The sequence below is a fragment of the Phaethon lepturus genome, unplaced genomic scaffold (genome assembly GCF_000687285.1).
Source record: "Phaethon lepturus isolate BGI_N335 unplaced genomic scaffold, ASM68728v1 scaffold26890, whole genome shotgun sequence".
NCBI classification, from domain to species: Eukaryota; Metazoa; Chordata; class Aves; order Phaethontiformes; family Phaethontidae; genus Phaethon; species Phaethon lepturus.
In genome coordinates, this window is record NW_010513010.1 from 21344 (window position 1) to 44501 (window position 23158).

General features: G+C 39.6%; 1 protein-coding gene across 1 annotated transcript in view; it reads right to left on the minus strand.

Annotated features, from left to right (window-relative positions):
• Positions 1 to 23158, minus strand: part of ME1 (malic enzyme 1, NADP(+)-dependent, cytosolic) — a 41149-nt gene that overhangs the window by 15704 nt on the left and 2287 nt on the right. Inside the window, exons 2-3 of the mRNA XM_010289014.1 lie at positions 14596 to 14693; positions 12718 to 12831 (exon numbers count right to left, since the gene is read on the minus strand). Of these exons, the coding sequence (XP_010287316.1) occupies positions 12718 to 12831; positions 14596 to 14693 (212 nt within the window). The remainder of the gene's footprint in view (positions 1 to 12717; positions 12832 to 14595; positions 14694 to 23158) is intronic.

The window sequence follows — 23158 nt, forward strand, 5'->3', positions numbered from 1 at the left end:
CAAATTTGACGACTCCGACTCAATTTAGGACTGCGTATGTTATTGGAATCAAGACAGGATTAGTTTTTTAATGGCACTTTTGCTTAATTTTAGCAAAAAAGAGAAATCCAATGCTACATTTCAGACAACGATTCTGCGATGTAGCAACATGTGGCTGTGCCAGTTCCACCACCGTAGCTCCTCTGCTGGTCCTTGGATGGCCACCGCAAGAGCTGGTAGGCAGGAGGGAAGGCCATTTTTCATTTCCAGCTGCTCGAAAAGCGTTTCCATCCCAAGGGTACCACAGGAAGCCGCGGAAGGCTGTTATGTGGTTGGGGCTGACTGAGCTGGTCTGCCCCATAGGACATCAGCTTCTCTTGGCTCACCCGTGATCACAAGGAATTTCCAGAGATTTCTCCTCTTCTACAGACTTTTCTTTTTATATGACCAAAATACAGAGTTTTTAAATTAAGAGGGTTATGTCTGGATGTGCTCATACAGGTCTTAAGTGTTCTCCTAGAGCGATTAGCATAGAAATACTGTGATAGGGACACCTGGTTTCCTTTGTGGGTAAAATGTGAAATTCTCAGCCTCGAGAGAATGCCACAATATCAACAATTTTTGGCATATTCACATTCAAATCATTCCACCGTCAATATGCATTTTGAAGTCTGCCGTGTCCCAGCACCCCAGCAGATGTCCCCACAGTCTAGACACATCTCATTTTAACGCAGGAATTTTTCTTACCATTTTGAGGGGAAAAATCTGAAGTTTTTCTTTTTAGTCACCAAAGAAAAAAATGCATTTATGACTTCCAGGCCAAAAGCTTGTTGCTAGGCATAACTCAAAATGCTATAATAAAAGCCACTTTTCATTCTAATCAGCTGGTTGGTTGACACTGAAATGCTTGACGGAGCCTGACTTGGAGGCCAGGTTTCCTGGGGAGCTGGGAATGGGTGCCATGGGCGACCGACCTGGGAATGGGTGCTATGGGCAACCAACCGATCCCACGCTGCTTCTTCAGTTGGTTCCTTAAACAGCTTATCAGGCTGCATTAAGGATGCCATTTTTCAATCCGGTCTTAAAAGCCAGCCTCCAGGAGACTGCCCTGGGCTACCAAGAAAAAAGAAATCACCTCTAAGAGCTATGACTAGCTCATTCTTCAGGCTGTGGCAGGCTGGTAGCTCTGAGTGCCTCCAGGTTCTGCAGGTCTGGGCAGATCTCTCAGGAGAGGTGACCTCTGATTTTTCCACAGTGCATAACAGGTAAGAGGCCAGGCTGACATATTAGTGGAGAAAAATGTTGCTATTCTTTCATTTTTATTTTTAATCAAAACAAATAACCAAAATCCTGCATGAAATAGAGTTACTTCTTTATACAGTTTTACACTTGATTGTCTTTCGAGGACGTACTTCAACATTTTAAAATTAAGGTAATGGCAGAGCTGTTAAAACACTTATTGATGCAACAGCAAGGATTCAAAGCCCCATTTCCTACTGACATTGACAATCATCTCGCATTTAATTAGCTACCAAGGAGTGCTCAAACAGTAAGCTGGATGTGATTCATTGCAACCCCTTCCTGGCCACTGGCTAGTGAGACTAGTGCTAGCCAGATGGGTGAGCTTAGGTCAGATTCACTTCTGCCCTATTTTAATTTCTATCTGCCCTGAATTTCACACAGGGCATTCTACCATTCTTAAAAAAAACAGCAACAACAAAAAAAAAAACCCACAGCCCAAAACGAAACTGCAAATAATTTTAAACTTATTTCTTTATTCAGCTTTGGTCTGATTAGCTTGATCCCATTAGTCAGAATGAATCATGTCTCCAAGTAAATATTTTTCTACTATATTAACTAAGAATGAAATATTAAATTCTGTGGCTTAGCAAAAATAACAACAGCTATGTACATAGAGATTTTTGCTTGGAAAATGTTTATAAAAGAAATTCTATGGTTGGGGGGGTTAATATATGTATTTTAAATAGATTGTCAGAAATGTATTTAAATTGTTAATTCAGTGATCCTAAAGGAGCTACATAACACCTCCCTAAAAACTGTGTCCAAGATTTCAAGACCAGCCAGTTGATTTGATTACAGAACTCCAATAATTTAGAGGACAGTGCTTCAGATAGTATTTTTTGTCCCCAAATTGGCAAATTCTTAAGTTCTGCTCTCCACGAGCAGAGAGGCGGCAGCAAGAGCACGGTTAGCTTTCCTCCGTGCCCTGCCAACAGGGCAAGCAATGACTTGCAGGAAGGAAGAAACAATTCAGTTTTGTGCATGCTTAACCTCAAACTAAGGGGTTGCCAGTCCATTTAGTACAAGCTTCCAGACATCCGCCCCTGAATGCCTATAACCGGAACAAGAAATCACGGAGTTTTTGTCAGTCAGAGAGAGCAGAGGATGGAGCCAAAATGCAGGAGTCTCAACTCTGGATTTGTGTGGTTTTCTGTCTTGTCTCCCTCCTGACACTGAAGAGATGCAAAGCGGATGGACCTGTCAGTGCAGAGCTGCTCTGACTGAAAGATCTTCCAGAAGCGCAGAGCCCATCTTCTGACATTCCCATTTCCAGGCCCAGCTTAGCTAGCTTTTGTAACTCTGGCTATCTGCTGCTAGGAAATGAGCTGCAGAGGATCAGCACAAGGCAGCATAAATCAGAACCTGCTCTGGTCTGCTTGCGTCTCCATAATCCTAAGATACTAACATGGCAAACAGCTCACTGATATTTCCCTTCTTCTTCTAATAGGAAAAGGAAAAATTTAAAATATTCAATACTAAGAAAGAATTTGAATGAGCTCTGGGGTTCTGTGTATGAAGCTTTTAGTCTTTTAAGCAGAAACATCTTCTTCAGTCATATTCGTATTTGTCTTCTAAGTCCACTGCCTTGCTCTTTTAGCATTATTAAAAATTCATTCATTCAATGAAAAGGGCTCAGAAAAACCAGCAGTCTAAAGACGTGCCCCTTTCCGTATGTCCTGGTTTCAGCCAGGATAGAGCTGGTTTTCTTCACAGAAGCTAGTGTGAGACTGTGTTTTGGATTTGGGATGAGAAACTGTTGATAATGTGCTGATGTTTTGGGTTGTTGCTGAGCAGTCAAGGACAGTCCAGCTTCTTGTGCTGGCCTGCCAGCGAGCAGGCTGGGGGTGCACGGGGAGCTGGGAGGGGACACAGCCGGGACAGCTGACCCAGACTGGCCAAAGAGATATTCCCTACCATACGACGTCATGCCCAGTACATAAACTGGAGTTGGCCGGGGGGCGGAAATCGCTGCTCGGGGACGGGCTGTCGATCACGGGGTGGTGAGCAATTGCTGTATTGGGCATCACTTGTTCTTGTACATTCCTTTGTTGGTATTATCATTGTTGTTCCCTTCTTTCTTTCTGTCCTATTAAACCGTGTTTATCTCAACCCACGAGTTTTGTTCCCAATTCTCTTCCCCGTCCCACTGCGGGAGGGGGAGTAAGCGAGCGGCTGCGTGGTGCTTAGTTGCCGGCTGGGGCTAAACCACGACACCGTACACCAAGCCTTAACACACTCTCACTGTTTCACTGAAGGACTCCAGTGCTTGCCACGCAGGGGAGGCATTTTTCCACGGGTTCCTACCAAAGGATGTTATTGCACCGTTGTTCAAATAGCAGTATGAAGATTTATCTAGGCCAGACAGCAGCTGTCTTAAGTTGTAGTATGCTTTCTATGATGTATAACAAGCATCTTTCCTGCATCAGGTGACACTCCCTAAATCCAAAAAGAAAGTCTTTCACACCGAAATCCACAGATGAACTAACAGACTTAACGTGATACCTGTGCAGCCCTTCAGAGGGGAAGATACAAACTCACAAACTCTTTCAATAGAAAGAGGAAGGTAAAGTTAGAAAAAGAGACTATATATCCTTCTTGCTTTAACTTCCCAAATGCATTCAGCATCCCAAGAAAGAAATTTTAAAAAGCACCAACATTTCCTTATATAACTTTTCACAATGTTACGTATTCTTGTATTATTTCTTAATCATTTATAGAATAAGTGATTTGCTAGGGGCATTATAAGAAGTTCCCTTGAATAAAAAAAAAAAACAAAAAACAAAACAACATACTAAAGTACCAGGAAGACAACCATAGCATCTTTAATGCAGACTCAGGCTGCCTGAATAAACTATACAATATACTTTCACTAGAATTCTGAAGGTGAAGAATATCAAAAACACTCGAAAAGATTAATACACCTTAAGTCCAAAGACTCAGTGAAAATGTCAGAAATTACTTCAAGAGGGGAAAAGTATTGCCTCTATCACAGTACCATCTTGTACCAAGAAACCTATGGGATATTTTGGATTTGAACAAAAGCGAAAAAGCAACCTGAAAACAGATATGTTGCTATATTAGAAGTCACCATGGTATCTCAGATGGAAAGTAATATGAGCTAAATGCTTTATTAGCAAATGAGTTACAATGTGGACTGTGTTAAGTCAGCAGATGAAGCACAGAGATAAAGAAACAATAGCAGCATTCTCTGATGGTGACATTATGTATGAAAGATCAAAGATCTTGGCAATCCTAAAATGTCTATACTCCCTAATGGATGACAGTCATTAGTGTTATATATTATTATTACAAATAGTAAAATATAGTCACTTGGACACCAGGAGGTTTTAATTCAAGGAGCAAAAGGAAGTAACAGGACTCAGTAGTTAATAGTTTTATGAAAAACTGCTTGTACTTTGGATTTGAACTGAAAGCAGTTCTTAGGTTAGGGAGGGTTCTTAAGTTTTTCGTTTTAGTGGCTGATGAACAGCAGAAGAAGCAAAGGAGATACTGGGATCAGACTTCAAGCAAATGTACATCACAGTTTCCACAGAAAGTTACTCATATCATCATATTATAGAACCAAATTGAGACTCAGATAACAAACAAAAATGACCCATCAGTAAAACCCTGAGAAAATTCATAGAAAACAGCTGTAAAAACAGGAGACCAGACTGCACAGCAGACATCTATATGGAATATTACAAAACAGGAGGCAAAGCTTACAAATACCACCAATGTGAAGTCTAATGCCACGGTCTGTTTGAGCCGGTCCTGCCGGGGCTGCCCCATGAAGCAGGGCCGAGGAGCCGAGCAGCTTTATGTCAGCGAGGTGAGGGAGGCAGGGCTGGAAGTTCTCCAAGATTTGCCCTTTCCATCAGCCGGGAGGCAGCTGAGCATAAGCCAGAGCACGCCGATGACTGCGCCGTCCCGCATTACAGGCAGTGCTGGCACTCGTCCCGTCTCACAACCAGGGAGGCACAGATCTATTTATATAAACACTTGCCTCCATTTGACTCTGTCAACTGCAGCTTATTTAAACAAGAGAACAGAGATCAGTACACAGAAAAATTAATAACTTCATCTGAAGTTCTTCAATACTGAAGACATGAGAACCACAAAAGACATGAGAACTGTAGACCAAAAAGCAAAGCAGTCCTTTAGTAAGCTGAGTATTTCCAACTGCTAAATGTTTTGGGTTTACTTGCATGTTTCCTGTGAGTTCCCTATTGCAGAGTTAAGAACAAATTAAAAAAAAAAAAAAAAAGCAGCTGCTAAAGCTTCAAGGAATAAGGGGAAAAAAAAGGGTGTGGTTAAGAGTCATGGGACAAGGTGGTGAAACATCTCCCTGTTGGGACATGATCTCTACATGGCTTCTTATCTCTTTCATCACAAGTAAATCCATGGTCTAAAAGTTGTTGATGAACCATCTGGAGGGCTCTAAGCAGGGGCTGTAGACAGCGCTGGGAGCTGAGGGACCTCTCGGGAGAGTTGCCCAGAAGCATGAAAAGGAAGGGACAGGAGAGGCAGAGACATGCTAGGAGGGGGCAGGCCGCCCTCCTTAGCCAGAACTCCAAGAGAGTGTTGGTTACGAGGCATCGCAAAATGCCAAAAAAAGAAAGGTGGACGTATGGATACGGACTCCTTGGTCAGGGGTTACTGAAGCCCCAGGGCTTGCAGGTGACAGGCACTCCTGTGCTACCTCATTTAGGAACCAAAAAGCAGAGATATACGAGCCCTCCCGAATCCCCATACTGTGGCCCTAATTATAAAGTGACTGTGCCTCCTGCTCAGGCCCATAACCTAACACCTAAAGGTGAAGAGAGCAGATTAAAACCAGACGAGGGAACATGGACACAGAATTAATAAACAGTTGGTTGCCAACTGTGTGAAAAACCACAACATTTTGAGGAGATAATGTCATAATGGTTGGCAGTAAAATGTACGATTTAGGTAAGAAATGTAATTCTGGTGTTGACTTTGAAACACATTGTTAGAAGATTAGGGCTGTTTATTTAAGTCCTGTAAAACCTATAAAATACCCTTTTCAAGTAAATAAGCACACATGGCAGGACAAAATTTATAAAGACAATTATTCAAGAAGGTAAGATCTGAGAAGCAGAGCAAGTCAGGAACCCACAGAACAACAGAAACAAAATGGAGCAAAACAATCATTCATTTCAATAGCAAAGCGTGAGCAAAAGAAATCATAAACCATCCACATTACGTCACCATCCCATCAGTACATCTAATGTACATGGTGTCAAAGAGGAAACAGTTACATGCTAATAAATTTAACACCCCAATTTTTGGTGGAGTCTCTTTTAGAGAAAGTAATGTGGGTATTCCTTGAGCACACCCAACCAATCATGCATTCGCCTGTCCTCACTTCTTTTCATATATTTCTGACCAAGTATGAGCAATGTCATGAGCATTCAAAGACAAATTAATGTGCTTCCTTTCTGCAAAACTTCTAATTCACATAGAACAAGATAAATGCAAGATGAAACTGTGCAGATTAATTCCCCAGACAGTAGAATAACTGATGTTAAAAGCAAACAGGGATTGTTTTTTGGGGATAGTACATGGCAGGAACTGCTTTCAGTGACTGTGGCACCTTGGAGATACCCAAGATGCTGCATCTTTGCTAAGACGCAAAGCAGGTTTTTTGGCTCAAAAAGTCATAGCCAGTTGCAGTTAGCTATAAACGAACTGATCAAGGACAAAAGTAAACAGAATAATTGACTGTTGATAGCTAGAAATAATTAAAAGTTAGCAGAAAAGGCAGACATAATATTAAGTGGTATATTCAAGTTAACATTAAAAACATTATCAAATTAGTATCTAGAATGAAATCCAAACTTTTTAAAAAAGCAATTATTGCTAAAAAATAAGAAAATTCCGTAACAATCAGACAGTCAGGATGGGATTCCGTTCCATATTAAGATACCTGAATGTGAGCTCTAAGGCTCTTTCATGTATTATACAAGCTCTGCTGACTGTAACAGGCGTGACCACACCTATACGGCACTGAAACTCTGCTATCAGTCCCAAATGTCCTCCTTTCTCTTCTATCATTCTCTAAGCAAGATTGAACTATGTATTTATCCAGCTTTCACCAAACCATGAACTCTAATCAGGGTCATATCCATGGACAGTTAATTGCTTGTGAGGAATTTTTCCAAATAAGATTGCCAGGGATATTCAAATGGGGGAAGGATGAGGGAAAATGAAAACATTTTAGGGGATTATCTACAGGATTACCTGGGTATCTCCATTCTAATTATTTAGGACCACATAAATTAAGTCCTGTAAAACCTATAAAATACCCTTTCCATGTAAATAAGCACACATGGTAAACTTTTGGGGTCTGTATCAGTCCTCTTCTTACAAAGATTCTGAGGCCTTCAACTACTGGACCTCAACTGATGTTTTTTTCTTGCCATTCAGTTTGGGCTTCACTCAGATGACCTGAAATCTTACAGGGGTTAAGATCACAGATCTAATGGACATTTAAAATACAAAGCACTCAATTAGTCACAAGTATTACTGTGCTGAACTATAAAGCATAGAGTACAAAACTGTCAAAAGCAACATTGCTCCATGTTGACATACTCTTTAAAACTAAGGATAACATTCACCCCTGTGTGAGGGAACTTCATTTGTACACTGGAGATTATGTGGCATAAAAAAATCTAATGCTGTCTTGCAAATTACAGATAAACTTCACCACAAGGGAAGCATGTTTGGCAGATGAGGAACACTCCCATCAGCCTGTCATCCAGTGGAGGAGCATCCATTCTTGGCAGAGAATTCTTGCCTATAACCCTACCCTGTTCTTGGTATTGTCTTCAAAAAAAAAAAAAAAAAAAGGAAAAAGAAGCATTTGCAGCACATTACTAAAATGCTCAGACAATGGTGAACCTCATGAACATCCCAGTATTGTTTATCACTTTCTGCCTCTTCTCAGCTACTTGACACAAAAGAATTTACTGTCTTTGAAGTTTGTGGATGAACATTTGGCCACTAATATAGCTAAGCATGACACTATGGCAGCTTTAAAGAAGTCACAAAATGTGTGCACCACACATCACACATTTACGTATATTTGTGTGATTAACAGAAAAAAATTTGGAGCACTGAGAACATGTGGGAGACATTACCCATCAGTTTGTTCATATAGGTAAATATCTATTCATTAATCAGTCAGAATGTGACAATGTGACAGAATTCAGGAATTCACAATTAAAGATGAGTCCCAACTGCTTATGCATAATCTCCAAGTACACAAGAGTACAAAAGCAACTTTGAAAGCGTCTTTTCATTAGACATTAAAACTTCCATCTGAATGCACTGGGATACTTAAGACAGGCATTTCAAGAGGAGTGATATCTGTTTCAAGGAGTAAAGTCATATAGTTCAAGTGGTAAAATGGCAATGATATTATGATCTGCAAACTTTCCTCATCCACCTTTGGAGAAAAAACAGTTTTGAAAGTTTAAAGCATACTGAACAGATTAAAAAACACCTCAACAACCCCAAAACATTACCAGGTCTCTGGAATGAAGTAGAGAACACAACTATAGACAGCATAACAAACATAGCCTTCATCACCAGCTCTTTCACCACAACATAGCAGAAAAGTTGGTCATCAAACTTGATTTAATGGAAAAAGATGGTTCCCAGAGGAAAAGAAAAAAATACTAACAGGAAAATGAAAACACAGCTGCACTTCAACAATTAAAAAGCCACAAAGGAAAAATCAGCTACAAAAGCCTGATAAGTGTCTTCGTGGCAGCTTTTGGGGGCAGGGGAAAAAGAAAAAGGTGGAAACTTTTTGCAGTCAGGTCAACAAAAGTTCCAAGGTTATTTTTCTTCAGTTTGCACTGGTTGAAATACTACAGAAAGTAGATGAAAGGAGAAACAATGTTTAAATCTATAACCATGCATTGCAAAATTAATGATCAAAGGACAGCATAGAATAAAAATGATGTAAAAATTAGTTTAGTTGGACAAAGTAATCGCTGAGTCTTCATAAAGTCTGTTATTTCCCATACTGCTAAAGCAACAGATCACAGTATTTCTAGGACTGAAAACGTCTCCCTGCTTCAAACAAAACTCTTTTGATCAGGCAGTTTTTGATGGGGCAAATTCTAAGGGACTTCTGTTGAACAGGTTTCTGTTGATAGACCTCCTTAGTAGTGAGAAATAAAAGTCAGTTTAGTTTATGCTAAAGATGGTTAACTGGTGATCTATGCTGTGGCTCTGTGGCTTGGCAAATGTTATCTTTGCAATAATGAAAAGGTTTCTAACAATAGAGTCCTTCCCGTTGTACAGTTTTCTCACAAATCTTCCTCATTTTACTTCTCTCATTTCTAAGAGTTTGGAAAGTCCTTCAAGTCTTGCAGCACTTTTCTGCAGTCAGCTAAAGGCAAAATAATTTCCTAAGCGGACCTAAAATACAGCATTCTCTCTCAGGCCAGAAGAAGGAACCAGGAATAGCTTAATTATTTACTTACTGTATATAAGACCTTCCAGCACTTAAATCACAAGCTTCAAGCAGCTTACGTTGTATTTTCTTTCTTGGGGGGTGTGTGTGCGCGTGCGCTTTTTTTTTTTTTTTTTTTTTTTTTACGTTTTAGGGGGAACATTTAGCTGCAGAAGAAAGCCAAGAGAGGACTTGCAGAGCCCTAGACCAAGGACAGGCTTCCTTATGCCCAGCTCAGGCCTCGCACTGAAGCATCTCCAGCTCCTAGGGCCAGCACGCTCTGCACTCCAGCACACCACAGTAGTAACCACCCACCCATTCTCAAGCCCCTCCAGGAAGGCCAGACAGGGAGACTGATGCTCTCAGGTCTTCCATGAATATCAGCAATGACCCGAAATGCGCACTGTCAGCTCCCGCTGCTGGCATCAACATCTGGCCACAAATTCAGCTCTAATCTATCTCAGACAGCTGTTATGTCTGGCTATCATGAGCAGTTCGCAAATATACTCCAGGCAGGACATGAAATTCAGTGGACTGCTTTTTGGACAAAACCCAAATTAAAGCCCCACCAAGAAGAATAAGCAGAGGAGAAGAACTTAGAGGCTGTGTGAGATGCTGATTGGTTTTGGCCCCGCTTAAGAGCGCTGAAGCTAGAAGGTGGTGAGGAAAGAACACAGTCACCACGTCACTAAAAATTTAGAAACTGTGAAAGGAATTAGTCACTGCGTACCAAGAGCAACAACCCAGCTTCTCAGCTGACTAGCAAATTAGCAGCAAGAGGTATAAAAGAAGCAGGAAGAGGGAACGAGCAGGAGAGAAGAAAGGCTGATTAACCACCTTGGCTGGACAGACACACAGCCAAGACCTGTTTTATGCTTTAGGGTTGTAAAGTTCCTATACGTATGCCCCTGTCAGTTTGTTTCCCTAACAGCACCAGGAGGTGATTTTAGTTCAGCTGTATTATTTGACAATCCCAGTCCCTATGGTGGAGGAAATTGTGCAACACACCATTCTTCTTCTTCAACCTCTAGGTTTCAACAGCCACAGAATCACAGGCCTTCAGTCACAGAATCACAGAATCATTAAGGTTGAAAAAGACCTTTAAGATCATCAGGTCCAACCATCAACCCAACACCATAATGCCCACTAAACCACGTCTTGAAGTGCCACATCTACAAATTTTTTGAATGCTTCCAGTGATGCTGATTCCACCACTGCCCTGGGCAGCCTGTTCCAATGTTTGACCACTCTGTCAGTGAAGAAATTTTTCCTAATATCCAATCTAAAGCTCCCCTGGCGCAACTTGAGGCCATTTCCTCTCATCCCATAGCTTAGTTACTTGGGAGGAGACCAACACCCACCTCACCACAACCCCCTTTCAGGTAGTTGTAGAGAGTGATAAGGTCTCCCCTCAGCCTCCTCTTCTCCAGACTGAACAACCCCAGTTCCCTCAGCCGCTCCTCATAAGACTTGTGCTCCAGACCCCTCACCAGCTTCGTTGCCCTTCTCTGGACACGCTCCAGCACCTCAGCATCCTTCTTGTAGTGAGGGGCCCAAAACTGAACACAGTATTCAAGGTGCGGCCTCACCAGTGCCGAGTACAGGGGCACGATCACTTCCCTACTCCTGCTGGCTACACTGTCTGTGTTTGGACAAAAAAGTACTTTAAGATTATTAGATGAAAATGAAAAGGATTAAAAACACTCATTAAAACAAACAAACAAAACAAATACCAGCAAAAAAATCTGTGTCTTAGTAGCAAATACCAGCGTTCTTCTGTACCTGATCAGGCTACCTTTGTGCTTTCTGGCAAGGGATGTCCAGGATGACCTTAGTAATACTCTCCCATTTCAATGTCTGTGATTCTACTATTTTCCCTTTAACAGTATGAGTGAAAGGTGCTGTGATGCTGTTCAATAAAACAACATAGACACTGACTGCAGAATCACAGAATCACTAAGGTTGGAAAGGACCTTCAAGATCATCAAGTCCAACCATTAATCCAGCGCCACCATGTTCCCTAAACCATGTCTTGAAGCGCCACATCCACACATTTTTTGAACACAATGCATGAATGCATGCTCCTGATGCAAAGGTGTGTGAACTACAAAAGATCCTAAATATTAGACAGCTGAACAACACTGCGCAAGGGTCCAGTACCAAACAAAGATGACCATAAACGCTGCTAACCAATGGGCAAGGTGAGAAAGCAAACCCAACAGGCCTCTCATCCATTTGTTTTAAGTAGCTCACAAACTATTAAATACATAACCACATTTTAAAATATACCAGTTTCTTTATTCTGGCACATGGAATTCATAATGTTTCTTTATTTTGGCACACAGAAGGAATGAGGTAAGAGTGACTGATGAAGTCTCTCAGCAGCTTCAAATTCTGACCAGTGTTGATAGCACTGCAGACCACATCTGCAATATGAGCTACATCACTGTGCGTAGAAGCTATTTGATGCAATATATCTCAGTTCTTGCAGAAGGATGACATGCTTGCAACACCAGGAAAATACTCTCTTCAAAAATATTTTTGTTCCTTTTAAAAAATCCTTGAATGCTATCCTAATAATGTATCTATACATCTTTGTGCAAAATTGTGCTAACAAATAATAGTTACATTAACACAGGAAATATTAAACCCACAAGTTGAACATTTCCTTCCTTACATGTCTTTTAATGAACTGCTGAAAAATTCTCTTCATTATGTGCTCATCCGAAGTAGAAATAGAGCAGGAACTCCAAGCATAATCATGCCCTCATCCCCTGAAGTAACATGGGAGCCTGTCATTAATTTAATACACTTTAGAAAAGAAAAACAGTTTGCTGTATCAACAGATAAATTGTTGTAGTTGCTTTCACAAAGAACATGTTCTTTCCTTTACCTACAGACCACAAATAACTATCATGATTTTTAAAGGAATAAGAAAATTGTATTACCTTTACTATTAATCCCTTCGAGTCAACCATCCATATCCTTTTGACAGCTGCGTCTTTAGATACCCCTTCTTTTTCCATAGCCATAACAATGAGGTTTGCTATCCCCAGCGCAGCCTGAAAGAGAAGAAAAGTATATGAAACTAGAAATGAAAGAAATATCCTGCTCACTTGTTTCCTTTACCCACTATTTTAGATAAGTTTCTTAATTTTTTTTAACAATAAAACTGAATAGTTATTTTTCTCATAAAGTAAACACTAATGAACTGTTGCTACCATTTGGTAATTAGAAGCCATAATGTAGATAAACAGTATAGATAGATAAATCTTAAATCATATAGATAAACAATAGTATAGATAGATCTTAAGATGGCATTTTACAATGTGGAGAGCATAACAAATGTTTAAACTCTAATTAAAAATGCTAAAAATAACATTTATTCCACATAATCATCTCAGAATACATTAAATATTTTTTTTTCTTTGATATTTTATTTTCTTCAAAAGGGTTTTTTTTGTAATTTAAACCACAGGAAACCATACTCTGCACACCAGAAATTAAAATGCAGTCCTAAAAGATTTTTTGCTCTTACCTTTTTTTAAAGTGTCCTTCAGGAAGGTAAGTTTCCTTTTACCTACCATTCATGTGTTTTGTAACTCTAGACTTGGCTGTGCTCCCAGTGAAAGTAGGGGCAAGGAAAATTCACTTATCAATATTTTGCTGAAACATGTATCACTCTTGCTAGATTTTATAGTATTTCATCCAACAGATCAAATGTCATCCAGGTACAGATTGAAAAACAGGCAACAAAATGAGCCAACAGACCACTCAGTATTTCTGATTGCAAACTCATACATATTTATGGGATTGATTCTGCTTCTTGTTCTTTATTATTCATTTTTGCTGAGAATCAAGTGAGATTCCACTTTTTTAGTTAAGAAATAAGTAGTTTTATCAGGAATGAGTTCCCATGGCAGGGATGATATCTACAGTACCTCTTTGCAGCAACAGGCAAACTGACAATACTAATGAACAAAATAAACATTAGACCTGTCTGTTGAATATGGAGCAAAACCAGGGGACAAAACTTCAGAGAGATGGGCAGTCTTGATGTACAAAGGCGTTGACATGCCAGACATGGATGCAATTCATTCTGAAAACTACAGACCTGATCTCAGTAGCACCAAATATCGAATCAAATTAAAGATACCTAGACTACCCAGACCTGGATTAGTATATTGCACCTATAGAGGGGTTTGGTGACCATGAATAAGAGTTTTCAGAAGCCTGCATGGGGTTGTAGACTTCATAGAAAAGATGACAGCTAGCCACGCTGTAGATAAGTGCAACCTTCACTTGTGTGTTAGTGGCTGAGAAATTTATACTGCAAAGTTAGTATCAAAAAATAATGTGCATTGAAATCTTCAGAAATGGATGATCTCAACATGCAAAATACTGAAAAACTATATCTAATGACAGGAAAAATCAGAGGGGCACTGCTTCTTACTAAATAACACTGAATCGAGTAAATACATTTTATTTCATTTCTCTTCGGTGGCCTGATATATTTCTTCATCTTTCCAAAAAGGTTTGTTTGTTTATAATAAGAGCAGTTCAATAATTTACAGCTGAAGTGCTGAAACCTGAAGTTTTAAATGGACAACAGATCTCCGCAAAATGTCTTTTGAAAAATATGAGGTTCGACCAGATGATCAGAGATTTTTCTGTAAATTTACATTTGAATTAAGAATCAACTTTCAGAAGGTGTTAGTGATCATTCTACCCATTTAATCTTCTTGTTAACTGGATACATATCACGTGATTAAATATTATGAAAAATCTTCGTCGTACAATTTTTCCTGATACATAAAAATATATACCTCTCCAGCTCCCTGGAACAACACTGTGTGATCTGATAACCTGTTCTTGGTGATACGCAGAGCTGCAAGAAGACCTGCAACGGCCACAGATGCAGTTCCTGAATTAATAAAAAAAGAATATATTTGGTTATTCTGGAAATAATTACAAAGCATTTTTTTTTTTTAGTAATTCCACAGCATCTTTTGGCTAAAAGATACAAATACTTAGGGTAGTAACAAAAAGTTCAGTGGAATGCTCTACTTTATTCTTATGACAGTTAAATGTAAGTGGGAATATCTTCAGAGTAACATTAAATGAAACATGATTGACTGATTCTACTGGATGGGCATAACGTCTGGGGCATTCGAACTATTACAAAATAGTCTGGTTATGACCTTTTTCATAAGAAAAGGGTGTGAGACCCCAGATAGAAGTATTTTGAAGGACTCCAGATACTGAAAATTAGGACACTGCTCTCATTCTTCAAATAGATGTACTTCAAATACAGTAAAATACAAGACTAAAATAAAACTATTTCTCATGGGGAGGCTGTCAGAGCAGAAGAGCAACTGTGAACTTTTACAGAGAAGCTAAGCTAGCTGAAAGAGTAAGGCCAGCTTTTTTAAGACACCAACTGTCCTACTGCACCTGAAAGCCCTCAGGACTCCAGTCCATTGTGAAAAGGGTTCCAGCTTACTAGCATCGAAAACATTGGAAGTACCTTTTATATCTAACTTTGAGTTATGCCACAAAGGGAAAAAGGCTAACATTTAGTTTTAAGATTTAGCCTGTAGAGGCCTTTCTTCTCCAAATCAGAAACACAAAGAATGAGATACCTGTCTGTCTGTGAATGGAAAGATTTTGGTCCTCACCATAAGAAACACCCATCAATAAAAAAGTAGGGCAATAAAGGGATCTCAAGCAGGCATCTAACCCAAACCTGTTCACAGTGGCAGGATCAACCATACCTCTGCGATTGTCTAGCTTGTTCCTAACATCTTCTTTCGAATACTCCTATGATCTCCTCAGCAAGCTATTCCAGTACTTCAATATACTTTTTGTTGAAAATTTCAAATCTAAACTTTTCTTCTTCTTCTTCTTCCTCTACCTCTTCCTCTTCTTCCTCTTCTTCTTCTTCCTCTTCCTCTTATTCCTCTTCCTCTTCCTCTTCTTCCTCTTCTTCCTCTTCTTCTTCCTTATTCCTCTTCCTCTTCCTCTTCTTCCTCTTCTTCCTCCTCTTCTTCTTCTTCTTCCTCTTGCACTTCCTCTTCTTCTTCCTCTACTGTTTTGGCCTCTTATCTACCACTCGAAAACCTGTTCTTTTGTGTTTGCAACAAGATGTGTATCATATTTGAAGACTAATGGTGTCCCAATCTACTTTTCTTGTATGGAACAATCCCAGTTTTTCCACTCTCTCAGAAAGTTATGTTTTCTAGAACACAGCGCTCGTTTCTCTCCCCCGGACTTTATCCATTTGTTTCTTATCTGTCTTGACTTGCAACACCCTACAAATCTATACACAACACTGCAGCTGAACTGTCAGCATTGCCGGGTCTAGCTGTCAGGTCCTGTCATGCTGAAGAAAGTTGTATTTAGTCACCAGGACCTGATATCCAGCCCTTCTGATCCAAAGACCAGTTACTCCTTCTCCGCAACAAAGCCTACTGGAGGGTGAAGGCCTTCTTTCATGGATTACTGACTTCAGGTAACAAACTTGTATTTTTAACAAATCATCATCATCATCACTAAAGCCCAGGCACAAGGTGGACCAAAAAAAGACAGTCAGACTCGTTCTTCCTGCAAGGAACTTGGATCCATTGAATACCAGAAAAAAAATGGAGAAAGTGCATCTGCTTTCAACAAGTTCACAGAACCCATAAAGACAACCTGCGGACAGGGATACGGTAGTGAGGTAGATGACATCACAGCAGAAAAGTGCTCAACATGTCTTTTTAAAGAGATTGCAAAGAACCGATAGCAGACAGCATCGATTTCATCAGAACTGAAAAAGCTGTATCAGCCACTAATGATTAGGTCTTGAAAGTAGAAAAATGCGTTTCAACAGCCTTTGAAGATTTATGATGTCTATCTGATTCAGAAAGAGCTGAACCACAAGGAGACGAACACAGGCCCTGAGATGTCCCCCTTGTTCAGTTCTGTGAATAAGAACTGAATTCTTCCTTCTCCAGGCAGTGGCTGCCATTGACTGACCCAAGGAAACCAAAGATGAGGCCGTAAATGATTTCCAGAAGCCTGCAAGAATTTGCAAGGAAGAGATCTGCTGGCTTCTACAGTTTTGTTCCTGATCACCACAGCCCTAACTGCAATTGTCTACAAGCCAATTGGTTGCTTTTGAGGGGAGAATTCACATTGCTACTAATTTTTCCTTCAGGAAAATTATGAAATAGGTATGACCACCCCTCCAAAAGCACTTGGCCCAGAATCTGCTCATTGGACATTTGCCCTCAACATGCAGCTCCGCTGAAGGATGCACTTTTGCTATTCACAAGTCTACTTTCTCATAAGCAAGATGAAGTTTAAAGCTGAGATAGCAGTAATATGTACATTTAACTCAAGGAGATGCTCAAAACAGTATTCATATTGCAGGCACACAGACCATTAAGTTTCAAATACATGTAGCTAAGGAACTAAAAGAGCAGAAGTAGCAAGAAGCTTGGTACTGGGTAAACCTCTCCTTAAAAGACATCATTTGGGTGTTGAAGGCTGGCTTTGAATCTGTGGTTCATAGGTGGGATCATCTGTGTTTCATGAATGGTTTTTTTTTCTTTTTTCTTTTTTTAATTTTCTTTCAAAAAGAAAACCAAAAAGTAACCCTTAGTAAAATTTAAGAGCACATTTTAAAGTTAGAAAGGCCCTTAGAAAGTCACTTTTTGAAGTAAACCCACCTGAACAGTTCAAAAACATGTATCTTTAGAACTAAAAAGTTTGTTACGTGCTTTTGATTATGACTTTTCCCTTCAATCATCATAAATACAGGACACCTTGTTCTCAGCCCACTTAATGTTTAGACCATACAAATTTGTCATTTTTAGTTATTTAGTCATTTTTATGACTTGTTCTAAGAGCTGAGATCATTTACTCTCTTCTCCCTCATTTCTAAATAAAAAAAAAATCTAAAAAATGGTTCCTCTGAGGCACGGCTTTGGGAACAACAACCATTGGGCTGCGACACTTCCACCCCACAGTATCCAAGAGCTAGCTTGTTTCTTTCCCAGATGAAATTAAGTCTTCCTCTGACGAGTGCCAAATTGGCAAAGACCAAAAATGGCAAAAGACAGAAGTCAGACCACGCTCTCAGTTTCCCTTGGTATTCTACCAAACAATCCTCATAACCGGCAATAAAAAAATCCCATCCTCTCATTGGATGCCAAATTCTTTCTTCTATTTTATATCACACAGCTGTGCTTGAGGGGAGGAGGAAGCCTACATAACATGGCTTATTTCTAAGACCATTGATCTGGTCTCCTGAAAACGAAAGCTGAGCTGGAGCACTGTAAGGTCCTGTTTCCAGCCCTTGAAGACAGAAGTCGTGACCACCGCAGCACTCGGCCCTCGTCAGAGGACTTCTCAGAGAGCTGGGAAAGCAGTTCTTCAAGCCACTTTGGTGACAGAGACAAAATGAAACACTGTCAATTTATAATGAATGGGAACGCTGGGATCCTGCTTATCTTCACGGCTGATGTACTGTTGCTAAGTTTGTTAGCCAGAAAAATGGACTACAATTAAGTATTACCAGTTGGGACACTTTTAGAAACTCTATTACAATACCATCTTCTGTTTTAAGGAAAAAGAAAAGACATATGACACATTAATAAAATACTGCATTGAATATCAATAATATTTTGCATTGATAATTTACACGGGATGTGAATTATCATTACCTGTGAGGGTGATTCAGAACAGAGCTTACAATAGCAATATATAAAGGCTTAAGTATTGCATTTCTTACAAATCACGATTTACACAGAAGAACTACTCTAAAAATGGTATTTCAAAAGTACTCCACATCGGTTTTATTCAGCCATTTGACTCTAAAAAGCATAATAACCCAGTTTATTAGATTAGCGGGCCCACTATCACTGCTGCTGGCAGTGGCTGTCATCACTCCTCATCAGCAGCTTCCTTTATTCCATCCTACTGAAAGGGGAGCACCGTCAGCGTGAATAGCAGATCTGTTTGACCGGAACTGTTCTGACTAACGGCATGACCTTACATTTCACCCTGAACACTGAATCAAAATGCAATTCACATCCATCTGCCGAAGTCTGACCACTTCTCGTGGACATTACGAAGCAGAAACCGAATTTCGCTGCTTTTCTGACTGTCATCACTATAGGAAGGAGAGAAATGGCTTCGCCTCCCTCTCCCAGAGAGCACTGGCTAAACCCCTTCTGTGCAGAAAAAGATAGATACCGTTCACTGATACGACTTTGAAAACCAATTCTATTTTCCCCAAATTGCTAGAATAACCACAACAAGTTTAACAATGGTGGATATTTTTCCAAAGCAGTGTCAGCTGCTGTGAAAGCAAACACTCTGTAATAGTTTTCTAGGAAGGTGAATCATATCTCGAAAAAATATTGTCGATGTGAAATTTCAAAGTGCAGTATTTATCAAGTCTTTGTTTTCTGTCCAAGATTCTTTAGCCTTACTTGTTTCTGTAAACAGTATGACTGAGCATGAATATGTCGAAGGAAATCCTAGAGACCATGGTCTTTTGGGGTTGGCATATTATAAATGCTTTGGAGCACAAAGTCTTCTTTCAGCAGATGCAACAATTAAAAGAAAAAAGGGACGAAGAAAGCCCCAAAACATGAGGAATGAGAACTTCATTTTTATTGGATGTAGTTTAATTTAAATTAGCAAGAAATGGCTTATGGCACTGAAGTACTTGTTTATTATCTGAAGTTTCAAAAAATAAAACTTGTAATCAAGTATTAGCAGTTCATTGACGTCATTTTCCCTACCTCATCTTAAAAAGTTAGCAAACAAGAAGAGGGGAGGAATTTCTGCAGCACATCCTAAAATCTGAGCTATTCATTCTGGACCAAAAGATTAGGAAGTGGTAAAAGTAAAATTCGTATTTCACAATACACAGCATAATAGAAATCACATGTTAACACGGCCAGTCTTCCAAAGAACACTGCACAGAGTGCCAGGAAAGAAATAATCCCTCTCCTACAGTTCCTGGGAAAAAAGGTGAGAGTAAAGATCCTATCTAAAAGGTGTAATCTCAGTTGCTAGTGATGCAAGTGCTATGGCTGTGGGTAGGTCAGAAAGACCCTCTTTTAAGAGACGAGAGCTCCTTCTCCTTGCCATGAACTGTCTTTTCAAAGCTCCGTATGCACCCTGCCCCACTCTGCAGCTGCAGCAGGCAGGCATTGCGAAGAGGGGGAACGGCTCTAGTGAAGGAGAAATGGAGCCTTTTTAGAAGAGCAACCGTTTGGTGTATTTGAAAAGGGACACAGAGTCCCAGAAGCACAGGGTGGCTGAGGATGAGGAGGTCATCTGGTGCAACCCCCCTGCTCAAGCAGGGCCACCTGGAGCTGGTCACCCAGGAACATGATAAAAATGGATTTTTTTTTGCCCAGAGAGGTGGTAGATGCCCCATCCCTGGAAACGTTCAAGGTCAGGTTGGACGGGGTTCTGAGCAACCTGATCTACTTGAAGATGTCCCTGCTCACTGCAGAGGGGTTGGACTAGATAACCTTCAAAGGAAGGACCCTTCCAACCCAAACTATTCTATAATTCTATGAAGAAAAAATCACACAGAAGAATACTTGTATATACAAATGCTTGTATATACACATACTGGTATATATGCATGGAAAAGTATAGAAAAGCTACAGTGGGGGATATACTTGAAAGCATACTGATTTCAGTGTAAATTTTCCACCATGTAATAGATAGGTGATATCACGAATATACTGGAAGAAAAATACTCTTCACATAACTCTACATTATATGGCTTAATATGAGGTTTTTAATGGTTTTAAAAATCCCAATGTCTCACAAGGAAGCAAAAGTCACCTCATATTATGAAAGAGATTTTCTACAGTTTGCACATAATATCAGAATTTGAGAGTATGATATCAACATATGAGCTATTAAATGTCATTCAACTTTGCATTTTCCAAATCCTTGGTCAGAGAATGAATTGGAAGCTCCATGCCCATCGTAGGCACAAAACCAAACTCCAAACCTTCTTTACGATTTGATTTTAAGAACTGGAATTTCAGGGTACAAAATGTATTATTTCTGATCTTCATGTTAAAAACAATTAAAAAGGAGAACGCTTGTGACAAAGAAATTCTGATTTCTGAGAGCTGCACTGACTTAACATTAAAATGGTCATAACATAACTTCCAGGTATAATTTTCCTAATTATTCAAATGGCAGTCTGCTGAACATTTAGCATATATTTTAAATCAAACCACACATGTAAGATGGAATAATAGTCTTAAATTATATGTGCTCTATATTTTTATTTTAGGTCTGCTGCTTTTCATAAAATTTTGATGCAATTAAACAGCACAGCTGTTAAAAATTTACGACATCTAAGGTCATGATGGATACTGAAGTTAATTCCAATCCAGTGCAATCTCTCTGTGTAAATATTTTTGTTGGCATAATATACAGGCTCTGTGTCCATAATGGTGGCATAAAGCGAAATAGAGCTATAACACTAGAATAAAAACAGTATTATACTGCATAGAGAAACACTTATTTTACGTAGATTGGCTGATACTGCAGAAGTTTGTCATTGTCAATTGATACAATTTTAAAGTACAATGTGAGGAAAAAATCAAAACAATTGAAATAATTGAAATAATTCACCTGCACAGAAGCAGAAAGACTAGAGAAATTTATGCCAATATTTCAAATTTATCCATGTCAGCAATGACTACAACAAGCTACCATGTGATAAGCACTGAGAGAAAAAAACAAATACACAGCTCCCAAGATGTGCAAACTTGCCTTAAGCCACTGACTGTGCTCAAGTAGCAAAAACTCTTTCAACAGACACACCAAAACCAATATGGGTGTGGAAAGGGAGCACTACAGCAGCTTGCTCTGCCCCAACTGGGTTCAATGAGGGGCAGGCAGGTATGGCCCGAGCTGGTCCCACCCATGAGCGTGATTTCAGACACTGCAGTCCTGGACTTGTACCTAGGACTTCTTCTTTAACTGATCTTAACAGACTTGTTCAATGTTCCCACAGCAGGGAAGAGAACAGGTTAGTTTCTCCAAGGGGATTTTCAACCTCCTACACCATGAATTCCAACCCTGCCTCCTTCCACGGGTGATCAAGCAGAGAACACCCTCCATCCTTATAAACAGCTCTGTTTGGCCACACAAGCCCAATTCTTCTTCTGGCATTGGTCCGTTCCCGGGCAAGGGGTGAAGAGAAGCACACCCCAATTCATATCTTAAAGAAAATTCCACCCTATCCTTATGAATCCTCCTTCTTAAATATATTGGATATGAGCAAAGCTATCAACCTGATCTAATTCAGGTATTTCTAAATGTTGTGAAGCATGACGTTACAATATTAATTAATATTTCTCCCATATAGGAAATTATGATCAAAAATTCCCAATTTTGGAAAATGCTCTCTAGTAGTTAGATAAAAGTATTTGTTTTGAACCCAAGGCTTTCATTGATTTTCATTTCCAAAAATCATATTCTATATGTTTCAGAGAGAAAAAAAAGGAGGAGCAAACTGATGTGTGGTCAGAGTAAAACCAAACAAGAATCCAAGAAAAAAGGTGGATATTTTCTCCCTAAAGCAACATTATTGCCATGGTGTTTGTAAAAAAATATTTTGATAATATGAAAAAATTCTCATAATCGCAGAGGGAAAAAACTCACCACCCCTCCAAAAACCAAGATGCTTTCTAGAATGATAAAATAAGAGCAATTTTATTATTCCGATACAGATTTATAGCAGTTGCTCAGAATCCTGTTTGCCCTTGTTCCCAATTCCTTGAGTACAGAAAGGGGACGTAGAAAAAGTTACAAAGCTTTTTCCAACGGAAAGGATGTGATGGTGCTGTAGCAGGGATGGAGACAAAACTGTTTCCAGAAATTCTTAAATATATCTATAGGTGACCCCTTAATGGCCAATCTTTAGTGATTTTATAAGATCAGTGTTTTGGCAGACACGTTTTTCCAAATGTTCTGCAATGGCGTCAGTTAGGGGCGTGTTGACACCCTGCAAATAGCTGTGAGCTAACAGGAGGCAACTGCATTTGTCCAAGTTACTACTTGCAAATGAGTATTCAGCTTGCCATATTTTCTTTATCTTTTACAGTGTCTGGCAAGAGTCAGGATCGTATATTAGTGGTTTTTTTAGATCTGAGGCGCTTAATGGTCCTCGTTGCATCACTAAGTTATATAGGAATCCTTTGTCTGGATACCCTACAGCAGTGAAAAAAGCCTCAAGCCCTTCCATGAAACACATTAAACATTTCTTTTGATCATTAAAGTAGGTTTGGCTTGACAAATATTTGGACTAGAAGCAACTATGTTTAAATATCACGTAAGCACTATCCTCAGAAG